This window comes from Haemorhous mexicanus, chromosome 5 (assembly GCF_027477595.1).
Source record: "Haemorhous mexicanus isolate bHaeMex1 chromosome 5, bHaeMex1.pri, whole genome shotgun sequence".
Lineage (NCBI taxonomy): Eukaryota > Metazoa > Chordata > Aves > Passeriformes > Fringillidae > Haemorhous > Haemorhous mexicanus.
Window position 1 is genome coordinate 45,884,499 of NC_082345.1, and position 14,610 is coordinate 45,899,108.

General features: G+C 37.7%; 1 protein-coding gene across 1 annotated transcript in view; it reads right to left on the reverse strand.

The window, feature by feature from the left end:
* Nucleotides 1-14,610, reverse strand: part of ARID2 (AT-rich interaction domain 2) — a 93,838-nt gene that overhangs the window by 15,098 nt on the left and 64,130 nt on the right. The window contains exons 9-15 of the mRNA XM_059847031.1: nt 14,216-14,312; nt 13,926-14,135; nt 13,399-13,566; nt 12,290-12,365; nt 9,960-10,094; nt 9,303-9,502; nt 6,098-8,931 (exon numbers count right to left, since the gene is read on the reverse strand). Coding sequence (XP_059703014.1) covers nt 6,098-8,931; nt 9,303-9,502; nt 9,960-10,094; nt 12,290-12,365; nt 13,399-13,566; nt 13,926-14,135; nt 14,216-14,312 — 3,720 coding nt within the window. The remainder of the gene's footprint in view (nt 1-6,097; nt 8,932-9,302; nt 9,503-9,959; nt 10,095-12,289; nt 12,366-13,398; nt 13,567-13,925; nt 14,136-14,215; nt 14,313-14,610) is intronic.

The window sequence follows — 14,610 nt, forward strand, 5'->3', positions numbered from 1 at the left end:
TTAATATCAATGTCCCCTTTAAATGGCATTTTTAAAATGAAGCTGCAAGTAAAAAAAAGGAGTGCCAGCAGTACAGCTTGTTTTGCAACCTTCACTTGGCATCCCAGTATCAACACATTCTGATGATCTTTTATGTGACTTTTTATCCCTCTAGAACTTCTGTCTCATTTAATATGCTGAAGAGAAAAAATGAGCTTACTGAATGAATTCAGTATTTCGTTTAATTCTCATCATTCAATGTGTGGTTCATGTATTATTTACTCCATTCAAAGCCAACCCTGCAATTAATCTGGAATTATGAATTTTCTCAAGGGTTTCTCTGGCAAGCTCTCTTAGTGGTATTCAAAGGTTTTAATATCATCTCATTGAAAAATTGTTTATTTTAAATAAGTTGATCTGAGATATACAACACAAAATGTTGCATGCTGAAAATGAAAGGGCTCAGAAAGAGAAACAAATTTTCAGGACAAAAAGTTGTCATTCAGTGTCCCCTCCCATTTTTTCCCACTTTTTTTTCCTCTGAGAAAAAAAGCTAATAAATTGAAAACAAACATGTAAAATAGCTGCTGTTGTTTAAAATTCTTCTTACTGCTCTAGTGTGGAGTAGTTTCACTCAAACTTGGTGGACACAACTTCCATGAATTTTTTTAAGACAAATCCATTGCTTGCCTATCAGCTTTTTTGATTATATTTTTAAATCAACATGTAAAGCAAAGTTACATTTGCTCCTAGCATTTCTTAATTTATTTTAGAAATGAAAGTCAACATCACAAAGCTTTCCTCTCTTCTTTAAAGAAATCAGAAAGATTCATAAAGACCAATACTAATTTTTGGTTTCATTCTCCCTCTTTTGTCATGTATTAGTTTAGTAATGCATGATACATGGGAGATCACTAAAATTAGGTATAGCCTTTGTTTTTCAGAAATTAAACTCCTTTTTCTCACAGAAATATACCTAGAAACACTTGCTAGGTGCTACCTACTTTACAGTGCTCATATGCAATGATTATGTTAATGCACTTATTTCTTTAAATGATGACAGACATTAACTTTTCCCTAATTAAGTCTAAGAAAAGTAACATTGTAAAGTCTTTCCTTGGGGCATAAAGATTCCAGAAAATTTCCTCCTCTAGTAAAAACATTTAATGAATCCAGGTTTCCCAAGAAAACAAATGCCCAGTACTCCACTACACTTCAAAGTGCTTCACAACACCCTTTTATAATCAAATTAGATCTCTCCATGATACAATTTGCAACAGCCACCACTTAGCCCTTTTCTCACAGGATCCTGGGACTGAAAAGTATCTCCAGAACAGCATCATCTGTCTCAGCAGGGTTTACATTCAGTATACAAATACAAACCATTAATGCCTGTACAGTCTACTTGCAGAGCAGATACTAGAGCCTACTTTTAATAAGCAGTAGAGATTTTATATCTTGACTGGGCTGACTTCAGAGGTTTTAGAGAGAGGGAAGAAATTCAGCCTGGTCATGACAGCAGAAGGTTCTTAGTTATACCCTTGGTTAACTAGAATGGACTGTTTACTAAGATGTTTATTTAATTTTATGCACAAGAGCTCCTATATTTGGGCACAGAAGCTCCCTGTGTGGTAGGAAAAACAAACCCCATGAGCTGAGGCCAAATGTGGCCTCCACTTACATGTGACAGAACCAATGATGCTACTCCCTTTACGCATGAACAGATAACTATTTTATCATGACACCTGCACATTCTATTTAAAAGGCCTGCTATGCCACCATCAAGAGAACACTGTGCATCCCAGTGTGTTGGGGATTCTGTTGACATGTAGAGTCATATGCAGTTTAAAACCATTAAGCTGCATTTTCTTCTCCATCACTAATACGTGCACAGCCACTATAAATAAATGTAATTTAAAAAGAAACAGTTAATAATTAGGAAAAATACTTTTAAAGTATAACAGGATTTACAGCTTGATATAAAATTTTGTTTAGCTTATTCACACTAATGACCACATCTACAAAAACACATAAGCTGAAAACAAATGGAATAGAATTTGAGTGTGAGAAAGGGATCAAGTGGATAAGCAGGCACCAAAATAAATGTTCTTTTCTTGTTAGATTACTGAGAAGTTTATGTCTCCTTGCAACAGTGTGCTTCACAAGTGAAGGGCAATAAAATCACACAGATTCTGTATTTCACTACTTCCAGCTGAGAAACTCATTTGCTCTGTGGCTAGGAATGAATTACACCTCCTGGAGCTACACACCTGCTTTGTGGTGCGTGGTAGTTTTCAGCTTTCCAATCAACAGAGAGCAAGAGCAAACAGCCAAGGCCACACAAATTTTGCCACCTAAATTTCAACACAAGCATGTTTCAAGTGGGCAGCCTTAAGAGAAATGGGCATTGTTTGTGAGGGAATGACAGTGATGAGCAAGAAAGTCATTACTTTAAAAGCCAGATGAGGCAATTTAAATCAGATATGCTCAATTCTAAGAACCTGGCATGATATCAGAGCATTACTTTAAAACACACACCAACTGGGACAAACCAACATGGTTATGTTCAACAGATGTTTTGGAGGTGTCTGAAGACGAATAAGAAAATGTGGCAAAGAAAACCATACAGATAGGTAATTGCTCAATTCTTTTCCAACCACCAGTCTAGCACAATGCCTCAGGAAAGCAATGAACCATGAACAGAGAACACCAAAATGAAAGGAAGCCCAAAAAGTACAGTACCAGGTCTGTCTCCTCTCAAGAGTACATTTCATGAGCTTACAAAATATAGATGGAGATATAAGAACAAAATTGCAACACCCTGTGTATCATGCGTACCTATTCTGACATAACTAATAGCTCCCCTTTTTATCATAATGCAAAATATGGAAAGAAATTTTTAAATACATACAGTTATTTCTCAACAAGCTTTGCTGAGGCATACAATTAATAGGGAATAATCTCAGATTATATACACAAGAAACTTGTATATACATATACAAAGAAACCTTTGTCTAACTGGATTTCAATGGCAGTAGCGTGGGCTATCCCATAAACAGACAGTATACAATTTTAACAGGCCAATTAAATTAACATTCTTCCCCAAGCACACTGTATCATCCTATTTCAAACTACCTTTCATACAAGGAAACAAATTTCTCTTAACTTCTACATTCCCTTAAGGATTATTTAATGATTTCTTGCTTTCCTTAATTTTCAGATTGTTGCTCCACTCCTGCCTTATGTGGTCATTCTTCCTTATTTTCAAGCATCTTCTCCTCTCTGTAGTTCATAACAGCTAATCCTACAGTAGTTGCATAACCAATACTCTCCTTCCTTTTCTGCCCCCTGAACCTCATTTTCCAGACTTCCTGTTTGGTTTTACTTTTATTACAATTTTTTTTCTTCTCTCCCTTTCACACGTCTCTGAAATACAAGCTGCTTGCTAACAAGCAAACAGGAAATCACAGACTAAAAGCTTCAGCAGCTATGTAATTTTGCCATAGCTAAAATCACTTTATTCTCTGTTTTTCTCCACTGGATTGTATTTCTAATAAATTTCACAATGTTTGCAGTAAAAACCATGCTCTCCCTTTTTTTTCTGCAAGACAGCCAATATATACTTAGGTACTTCAGAGAGGATAAAACAATGCAGATGCTCAAGTGAAAAAAGTATTCCTCAGCTGCTGCCTTTCAAAGAAGTCAGGGACAAGGAAGCTGCTTATCAGATGAGGAAGACTCAAAATATGAGGGAGAAAATAGAAAATAACACAAGGCCTAATCTTAAATGAAGTCATCACCAAAATTCACACCAAGTTCATGAGACTTTGGCTACATTTCTGGATATTTAAAAATACTCCTAAAAGCAGACTTAATATTGGAAATACTTAGCATCTCCTTTTCCAGAAAAACAACGGCTACTGCAGCTGCTCAGCAGCTTTAGAGAAAGAAAAAGATCTGGCCAGGGTGATTTTGGTAGAGTTTATAATCCAACATGGTTATTTTAAAGAAGCGGTAAAGATCTCTGCGAATCCTAAGCCAAACTACGATGATCACTATATCTGAACAGAGTACTCTAAAATGGGTTCGACTGTAAGTCCGTACTTGCAATATTATGACAGACATGATTCATAAATATACAAACATATGGCTAAGGCAGATAGTTAATGAATAAAGTTCTCACCAAGTTCAAAACTAATTAACTTATTTCTCCCCTATTTCTTTACTTTTGAAAAAAGGAAGAGCATCCTACAGATAGCAGAATGAGCAAGCTTTCAGGTAGGGACACATTAAACCAAGTTTTTCTGAGCTGCAAATTTCGACCTAATGGCAAACCCAGCAGGCAGTATTTCTGTTTGTAGAAGTAATGAAAAATGTAGTAACTATTAATTATACTGATACTGGGGATAGTGTAAAGACAAAACTATCAGCGTAGAATTTTTTTTTAATCCTCCCCCTCTAGTATCATGATATACATTATCAAAATCAAATGAGATAGTTAAATGTATTACTCCCTTCTTAAAATCTGCTCATATAGTAGCTGCTTGAGATACAACTGCAAATTCTTTTCAGGTACATATTGAGGGAATAAATAAACCTATTCCATTTGAGAGACAGCCACACCATTTTATACTTCAGCCAAATCCTTAGCAAAGCTATAACAGAAATTCAAACTGTCTAATAAAGACACTCAGTATAAAAAGCAAGGCATAGCTAATATATCTGCACTATAAGAAATCTAGCATGCTGTCCCTATGCTGCTAACAGACACTACTAATTTTTATCAATTTTTTTCTATTAAGAACAAATAAAGATAAATAACATATCAGAAAAATACAGATCTCCTCCCAACAAAACCCAAGCAAAAATTTAGGAGTGAGTTCAAAGGTATTCAAATACATTTTAAGAATTAACTTTGTGCACTGTCACAGATAGAAGCAAAAAGTAAAGAGAGTAAAAAAGCAAAAAACTTGTTAGCTGTTAACTGTGATTTTTGACAACTAGAAAAGTCAAAAGAATTTTCAAAAGCAACTTAACTTGCCACAGAAAATGAAGTAGCACTGACCACTAACTTGTCACATTTAGGGTTCTAGGTCTGTGTAAGCCCATCATGTCTATGCCTTCTAATTTGTCAAAAGCAAACAAAGCCTCAAACAAACAAAAAAAAAACACCACCAAAAACACAAACAAACAAACAAACAAAAGACCTGTTAATCCAAGGTCAAAATGTACTAACATACACTCAGGACTTCCTCTCTCAGGTCTGTCAGAACTCGTAACTGCCAGACCTACCATTCTATTCCCTTTGCTCCTACTTAGGTTAGGAATGGGTTTTTTGGAGAGCGACTTTCTGTCTATGTGTAAAACTAAAATAAATTCTAGGGAATTAAATAATCTCTGACATGATTATTTTACTTATTAATACTCCTGATGTCCATACCTCATTTCTAGTAAAGTGTTAGGGAGTAACCACTTTCAAAGGGTTCAACAAATTCAATCAAGGGACAAAAAAGCCCAACAAACCCTCACCAAAGCTTGGCAAACAGAGAAAAAAACCCTCAAAACAATGCTTGTTTTATTGATAAACATTGTGAATATTTTGTAATGAATAAATGCAAATATTTCAACAAATTTATAAAACAGTACTTTGTCCTAACTGTAGTGAACCCACAAAGCAAGACCTTGAAGACCAACTTCAAATGCAACAAACAGCCATCCAGATGCAGGTGTGTTTTTTTTCCCAAAAAACACGTTCACTCCTCTGAAGTGACCGAGAACAAAACACAGAACAACACTGACACTTTCACAAGACCATCCAGCATATCATTGTTGTTTTCAGAACAGTTCATCCTTCAAGGAAGAAAATAGTGAGCAGAAGTTCTTTCCTCACTGTGCATTATCAAGCTACAAATTCTGAATTCCACTGCTGTCACTGACACTGAAAAAATATGTAAACTGTTAAAACTTTAGTCTGTGGAAGAACAGAAAGTATCCTTTTCTGAATATCTGAAATACTATGCAAGAGATATCGACCAAGCTCACATTTTCAGTCATGTTATTTCACAGTATTAGTCAGAATCACAGTCAAAACAAACATAAAAAGAACACTGCAACATACCTGTGTGACCATGCTTTGTATATACGTAGTTGGATGCTGCTGCTTTTGTTGAACAGCACTTTCTATTGCTACTTTCGCTACAGTGCTTGGATCCGCTCCAGCTGGCACAGCAACCATAGTTGCACTGCAACCAGCATTGTTGGGGTCACTGATTGTAACAATTCTAACTCCTACTTTATTTGGAATTCCTGGAACAGTTTCCCTGTCATTATCCTCTGCTGGCCTCTTTGCAGTTTTGCATTCTGCTGTGCCATTAGTAGACCGAACTTCGGAGGACAGGGTAGACTGGGACACTCTAGGTCCTGAGTGTGGAACTGCTATGATTTGATGCCCCTGTATAACAGAGGCTGTAGATTGTGGTGAGACAACTACACTTGGGCGTTGCTGAGGCACATCTGAATTCAAACTTGAAGCTAGAGGTCCATTAGGTAAATCAGTGTTGGTACCACTAAGTTGCTGGGTTAACAGTTTTGCAGCCTCCTGTGTACCGCTTACAACAGGTGAACTACTCAAAGTTAATACAGGCCCATTAGAAATTCTTTCCCCTTGATCACCTTTGGCAGTATCTTGCTGCGTGGCATCCAAATTCCCTTGTTGTTCCACTGAAGATATCTCACCATTTCCTACATGATTGGAAGTTTTGTGATTTGGAATGTTTTTGCTCAAATGAGAACAATCTCCTTTATCAAAATCACAGATTCCATTAACTAGGGGCTTCTTCAAATCACTTTTAATTTCCTGTGTGTCCATTTGTTCAAAGTTCTGCTTTCCAGGAGCTCCGTTCTCACCCATTTCTAATGATGGCCCATTACTGACTTGTGAGCACTGATTGGCCTCATTCTGTGTTTTCCCTGAGTTAGAAGGAGGTAGACTGGAGTCACTATACTTTCTCCCATTTAAAAGACTTCCCACCTGCATTTCATTTTCTTTTGCATCCCCATTGCTGGTGTTTGCAGCTCCTCTTCGGCAGGAAGGATTCTCCATAACTTCAATTTTACGTTCATGAATGTGTAAACCTGTTGCTTCCTTTGCTTCTTCCTCCTTTTGGCAAATTATTTTATCACCTTTGAATGGGGGAGCAGCAGTACACGGTGATTGTCCAGCTGAAGGTGCTTGAGTAGCTGGAAGGGTTTGCATCTGTAGCCCAACTCCTGTCTGTGCTCCACTCACTGAAATTCCTGCTGGAGCAATTATCTGAGTTGCATTTCCCTGACTCACAGTTGCAGTAGCAAAACTCGTATTTGGCACAACTGTTATCGTAACCTGGTTGCCAGTAGTCCCTTGGAAAATAGTTGCTGGGCTGTTTGAGATCAACTGGCCTGGCAATATCTGTAAATTAGAAATGGGTACTGTTTGCACTGCCCCTTGGGGCGGGATTGCACCCGGGACCAGCTGAACATTTTGCTGTCCAACTAGCAGCTGCTGAGCTGGAGACTGTCCTTGAACTCCAAAACCTGGCGTCTGGTTATTGGCCATCTGATAAACCACCTGAGGGCTAGGAGCTCTTGCATTGTTAGGTGGAGGAATCTGTGGAGCTGGGAGTATAAGCTTCCCCCCTGGAGTTGAGGGGCCTCTTTTTGGAAGAAGCAGTTGTTTTATCAGGCTAGACTCACCAGAGTTGGGCTGGCCAACTCCCGTATTAGCTTGCTGTGACTGAACTTGCATTTGCATCGATTGTTGTACCTGTACCTGCTGCTGCGATGATGCTGGTGAATGTTGCTGCTGCTGCTGCCTCTTTACAGAAAGCATCTGGCTAACAGTAGGAGGGGGTCCTTGTGACTGAGGAGTGGTAGATGAAGATGACATAACTGTAGGGACTTGATTATTTGTAACTGGACCAGGGGATGGTGAAGATGATGGAGTAATGCTCGGCTGTCCAGCCAACTGGACAGTTTGGCCAGCAGGAATAGAAGCTGGGTTAGCAAGCACAATTTGATGAATGGCTGGTGCATATGTCTGACCTTGCTGAGCTGGCTGGCTTACTATCACTACACTTTGCTGGGATGGTGGTGGAGGCTGCTGCTGCGATTGCTGCCCGACAGCAGGTGGACCTTGCTGAGATGGCAGAGGCTTTGGTGCAATATTCTGAAACCCTACTCTAGATGTCGGTGGGTTCTGAACACCTGCAATTGTAACTACCTGCCCAGCTGCTACTTGGAAATTTTGAACTGTGGTGGCAGAAACGATGTTAGATGCAGAGGTTGTGACATACTGCTGTGGTGCTATGATGACTGTATCTTGTTGCTGGTTACCCACAGAGGACTGCTGAGATGATGTCTGCCCAGGTTGTGATGATGTGCTGATTAGCTGTTGACCCTGTGAAACTGCTGAACTGCATGCTGGTAGGTTTTGTACTCTGCCAAATATATGACCCTGAGGTACAGCTTGCTGAATTACCGTAACAGGAGTGCCTGAAGGTATCTGTCCTGGTACCACTGCGTGCAGTGGGGACTGTTGTTGAATTACAGGTTGGTGGTGAAGCATCTGAGAACTCACAACTGTAACAGACGGCTGCTGGCCTGCGGTGCTGTGATTTTGATTAGAAGCTCCTCCTACTGCAATAGGAACAGGAACTGCAGACTGAGGAACAGAGCTCTGTATTACTGCAGCCTTCACCACTTCACAGGATATTGGACCTTTATTCTGTATAACAGTCATTGGAGCATTTTGTTGTGTATGAATAGAAGGATTTTGTGGAATTCTAGAAACAGTCTGTGCCACAGTGTGAACACCTTGAATTGGAAAAGACATCTGTGTTGCTGTCAAAGTTGAAGACTGGTTAATAGGGGTCCTCTGATAGTGATTTCCTACACTTGGTAGCCCATGCGGGATTCCTGTTGAAATAAACACAGTAAAAGTTTGGAAGCAGAGATTACTTCAAACACATTAACTAACAAATGTTTAAAAATCCAAGATCTGAAATTGCAATTCTGCATGAAGCAGTTTCTTTTCTCATCTCTACAGAGTCTGAATTAATGATGCAGCAACAATGGCTTGACTGCTGACTGGAAAGCTTATGGGTTACATGTCAAAGACTAGAATGGCATGCCAGGAAATACTGCAACACTATTCCCAACATTACTGAATAAACTCAAAACATGTGGCCTCAACTTCTAACACTTTCAAGCTATGTTCAAAACCTTCTGGCTTTTCTTATGGTTTCGGGATCAATGCAAAATATTTTATACATAATTAAGTTAAAAACCTGCTGGCAAAGGAGACGAAGACACATCAGGAATTGAATCAACCCGGACAACTGGGGTAGACGAAGTTGGTGGCTGCTGATAGTACATCTGAATGGGAAGTGGTATAGCTCTCCTCTTCACTCCTACCACATGTATATGTGCTTGACCATTGTTACTTGGATCTTCTACTCTCTTCACTGTATGATTTGGAAAGACAGTTCTGCCAAACACAAGATAAATCCATGTTAATAAACACAGTAACTCAACTCTCACAATGTTTTTGTTTTATCTAACAGTTCTTGTGTGCAGAGTAATAGAAGGAATGCCTGCATCTTTACAACAAAGCAGGATTTTCTAATAGCATGTGAGTGTTGATCATTGAGACTAGCAGGTCCTCCAGATGGCCGAGATGTCATAGAACCTAAGTGAAAATCCCAAATCACAAAAAACTACGTCAGAAAGAATTAGAAGGACTAGATGCAGAAAAGGAACCAGTTCAAAATTCTTGAAATAAAATGAAATGCAAGTGAACAAACTCTAAACACTTGTTTCAATTAAAATTCCAAAAGTGGATGTCTTTCAACCCAGTAGATCTTTTCTCAAAGAACTTTAAAACTACCGGTTAGTTTTGAGAACATACAATTGTTTCTTTATTGCTGCATAAATTCTTGCCTTACCGCAGGCATTTATAAAATCCAGTTGATGTTAGGATTCCACCTCGAGCTAATTTACTACAAGTAGAGAGGTATTCAGAGTACATTTCTGCTCGAGAGACTGAGCAATCAAGGTTCACTTCAAAATGGGCATTCAACCTGAGGATGAAAAAATAAACTATGAAGCAAAATACAGAGAGAGTATTTTCAAAGGAGTTGTTGAAACACTTCAGTTTGTAACACAGACAAGTTTTGAGATCTGCCAACAACATGGAAAATGGCATTTTAGTATACTGTTTTGTCAGATGCCTCTTCCACATTTTCTCACTGCTTATGAATTAACACACTGGACCCCTAACACCTAGGGTCAGTTTTACATGCCATATCTTATTTTCATACTTATATACGTATTATTTATTATTTATGCAAAACTGTCTCTACCTATGCCTTTTTTATTTTATATTCTGCAAAAACAAATGAGAATGCATGGTTTCTTGGCATCTCCTCCCTACAGCTCTATTCTGATTCCTTAATGATGCTTCTTTCACAAAAGATTAGCTGAAAGCTAAGTAATTCTTCATCACACATTTTTATTGTAAGTCAATGTTTGTTGAACATCTAATATTCACTTAGCAGTAAAAAGTATTTATATCTCCTACAGACTCTACACAAGTCCACAGACCATCTAACCTCTAACTTCACAGGAAGCTGTGAGAAAAGGAAACATCTTCTATCAGTTTAATTTTATTTCTCTTAGATCCACTACTCCAACCCAGAGACAAAGGAATTGTTCAGCCCCAGCAGCAAACAGAGGCAAGTAACAACTCACATTCAGTGCTCAAATATTGGCATGAAAATAAAAGAAATATTTTAGTTGTCAGCATTTATTACATGGTGCTATCACTCTGTAAAACTACACTGCGTTCTTCTTTGTAGAGCCCTACACTCCAAATGTAACTAGATAAAAAGCCTAAGATTACATTCTTTAAATTGTGTTCTCTTATAAAGAGTAAGTACCATTTCTCTTACAGTTGTTAGAATTTCATTATTACAAAAACAGAGATTACATTATATTAACAGAAAGTTTATGCATTAATTAAATTTGGCATATTGGACAAGTGACTGTCCAGTTGGATATGTCATATTAGGCTGACACACTAACACTGGTACCAGCAAACTGGAGCTGTTCAAGACTTAAAATTGTGAAATGTGATCTGTGATCACTACTTTACTGTCACTGCACTTACACCTCCTACTGAATCTAAGCTGGCTAGTAATATACCCAGGAAGGGCAGCTTAAATACCTTGTCTTTTTGCTGCTTTCAAGAGATAGTTAAAATTCTACTGCCATGATTTACTAATTTTTCCATTTCTCTAAGTAGGAAGTAATAACTAAAGCATACCATGAAAAGGTAGATTAATCTAAGTATGCTAATGTGATCTGTAGAGAAAATCCAGTTCCAGGCATCCCTGTTTAAATGCCTAAATGTTAAATTTCTCAATCTTTCAGCAGTTAATTATTATGGTTAAAAATACTTTGCAGTATGCAAAGAGAAGCATGGTAACGTCAGCTGACCACAAAAAGATATCTCCCCCCATACAGCCAAAGCTCTGCTGGAAGTATAACTTCATGATAACCTAAAACACTAAGCTTTGTATATTCCATCCACTTTATCTGGAAGGTGCTTGTCTCCTCAATATGACAAAAGATAACTTAAGAGCTGTGAAGGAGCAGAGGTGAAAGGCCCATCAGGAACCAATTAATATGAATACTTGAAATACTTGATTTATGTAAGACAAAGAGCTCAGAAAGATCACCCGCAGTCTACTACATGAGAACCACAGGAGAGACAGTTTCTCTCTAAATATCTGACAATAATACTAGTTAAAAGCAAGAGAATATGAATGGAAAAGACTTAGATCTTCTTTAACTTGAGGTTCACAATGATTATGTAAGAGTTCTGCAGGGCCTTATCTTTGTAATTTGATAATTACTTTTATATTGATTCAGTAATAAAGCAACACATTACCAGATAAAAATACCTGTGAAACAGGTAACACTGTGTGACAATTTAAAAAATAAACTAAATCAAGATCAATTAAAAATCAAATCAAATTCTGTCCTAAGAGACAAAACAACTAACTTCATGAATCAACAGGCAAAGACTGAATAGTCTGGTTGAGTTTTTGCTTTCAGACTTCTTCATAGCAATGACAGAATGGATTTCGTTTACACTTTTCAGAAAAATTAGTGTAACAGTAAAGAGATCTGGAAAATTCTGTGACATGTGAATTCAGTATTTTTCTGTGTTTTTCTTCTTCATTAATGTGTTTGAACAGAACTATACACTTACCATTGACATGCAAATTTCTCGCTGTCTATTTCTACTATTCCTGGAGGTGGAGCAACATGTGGTGCTGTCCTAGAGGCTGTAGAGAATGTGGGGAAGAAAAAAAAAACCAAAACTTGCTGAAATGTTTTTTGTCCTCCTGAATGAAGTACTTCATGACATCCACTGGCACAGTTTCTCCTATGCTTGTCAGTAAGGATGTATCCAGCCAAGGCAAGTCACAAAGGTGCCCACAGCATACTACAGAGCTGCACTACAGTTTACCAAAGTGAAGCAGGGTTTGTCAGGGCCAGAGTCATCTTGAAAGTGCAATCACGAGGAATGCACCTAGTAAACAGCTGCTTCCAGATTCATGATTGTGATCTCAGTACTTTACTGAGCATGATTTTAAAGTGGCACAATACTCCACCAAAACAGGCACAAATACATAGCAATTATTTTTCCAGTTCTTAAGTGGATGCAAATATAATGCAAAGGATCTTGTAACAATGTCACATCAGTTTATCCTATTCACTCTTGTTCACCCCCTCAGTTACATTCTCTTCCAGCCATTTTTTGCTCTGGTATCTACTCCAAAACCAGCACACTTAGACATGCCAACCAGTGTCTGCTCCAATGATTCTCTCTCAGTAACTTCCCAAGAACAGTTACAGTTTGGTTCACATAACAAACTGTTTAGAACCTTCAAGACTGAGTCTATCTCATCTCATCTCTGCAATTCTACCAAATACTTAATGTTACTGCCCAATAATATCCAGTGTAAAACATAATATAAAATGGACCTCTAATTCTCTGAAAATTGTGGCAATAATCTAGAAGAGATACCTTTTCTTTCCACTGAACAAATTAAAATAAGCAATGTGTGTAACTTTCAGAGAATTTTCAGGTTAGCAACTGAAAAAAGTTAAAATTCTTTCAAAGCTTGTTTCACAACAGTTTCGGCTAACATAGCTTTGGCTAACACTGTACTTTCTTCATGATAGAGTGTTTGACAAATGTTACCCAATGTTACACTTATTTATGTAAACTAATCAGAAATCTAGAGAAGATAAAAATCATAGGTCATATGGGAAATTTTATAGAACAGTGTGTTCTCTTGCAGCGATACTCACCTGGGACACCTGTTGCATGGGCCTGTGAAGAACCATGATCCATTACCTGTGGTCTGACATCGAGTATTCCTTGCTGGCTAACACACTGATGTTCAATAAGCTTTACAGCAGTAAGAGCATCAGGTCCAAACATCTGGATGTCCATAGAAACCAGACATACTAATGTATCTAAAGTATTGAATGCAAAACCAACAATGACATTAGGACAAGACAAATGCTGTTGGAACATACTGGTTTGCTTTAAAACTGCCATGTGCTGAAAGGAAACAAGTCTTTGCATGCTTCTGTAGGCTTTTTTGGGTTTTTTTAAAATACATTTTGTGGCATTAAAAAAAAAACACTTCAGAATTTCTAGCATCATCAATTCCTTGAGGACACAATGAATAGATTTAGTAAATTCCATCCTCATGATGTGCGCTCTCACACACACACAGGCAAGCCACATTTTGAAGAATATGTCATGGTCAGTGGTTAAGTCTTTTTTCTTACGTAAGCGAGAGAAGTAATAGATTTTGCTTCTCCCTTACCTATGCTCTTCTCTACTTTAGCAATCTTTGAGCAGGCCACTTCTCCCATTTCTGTGAGCATGTATAGCACCTCAAGTGCAGAGATTACAAGCAGCACATCTGGTAGTGTGAGATGACATATGATCTCTTTATAGGACTCTTGATCCACATATTCACAAATTAAGACACCATTATCTTCAGCCTTACAAAGATTTGCCAAGATTTCCATGCCTGAAGAACAAATACAAAATAGTTGTAAACAGTAATAATTGCAATTCTGATACAACAATAAGAATAGCTAGAGATCTTACCTCTCATTTTTAAAAATCTATCCCTTGACATGAGGCATTTTGTAACAGTGTGGAACATTAGATGAGTAGTTTTGAAATCAACGGGATCCAAAAGAAGCTGAGGAGAAAGAAAAAAATTACTAACACTATCCACATAGTGCTAATGGCTCAAATACTTAAATTTGCTTATCAAAATATAAGGCTCAGAAGGGTTTAAGTGCAGCACACATAAATTACACTTGTGTTCATATAAACTAAATCATGTGAGCTTTTAATTGTACCGAGCATTTTGAGCCCCCTCCTCCTTTTCTGCTCTGAAGCAGCAATCTAATTTTCCAGTGCTCAGAATAAAGAAAATAACTTTATTCTGAGGCAGTCAACAGTATACACAAACAGATTTTAATATTCAACAAAGA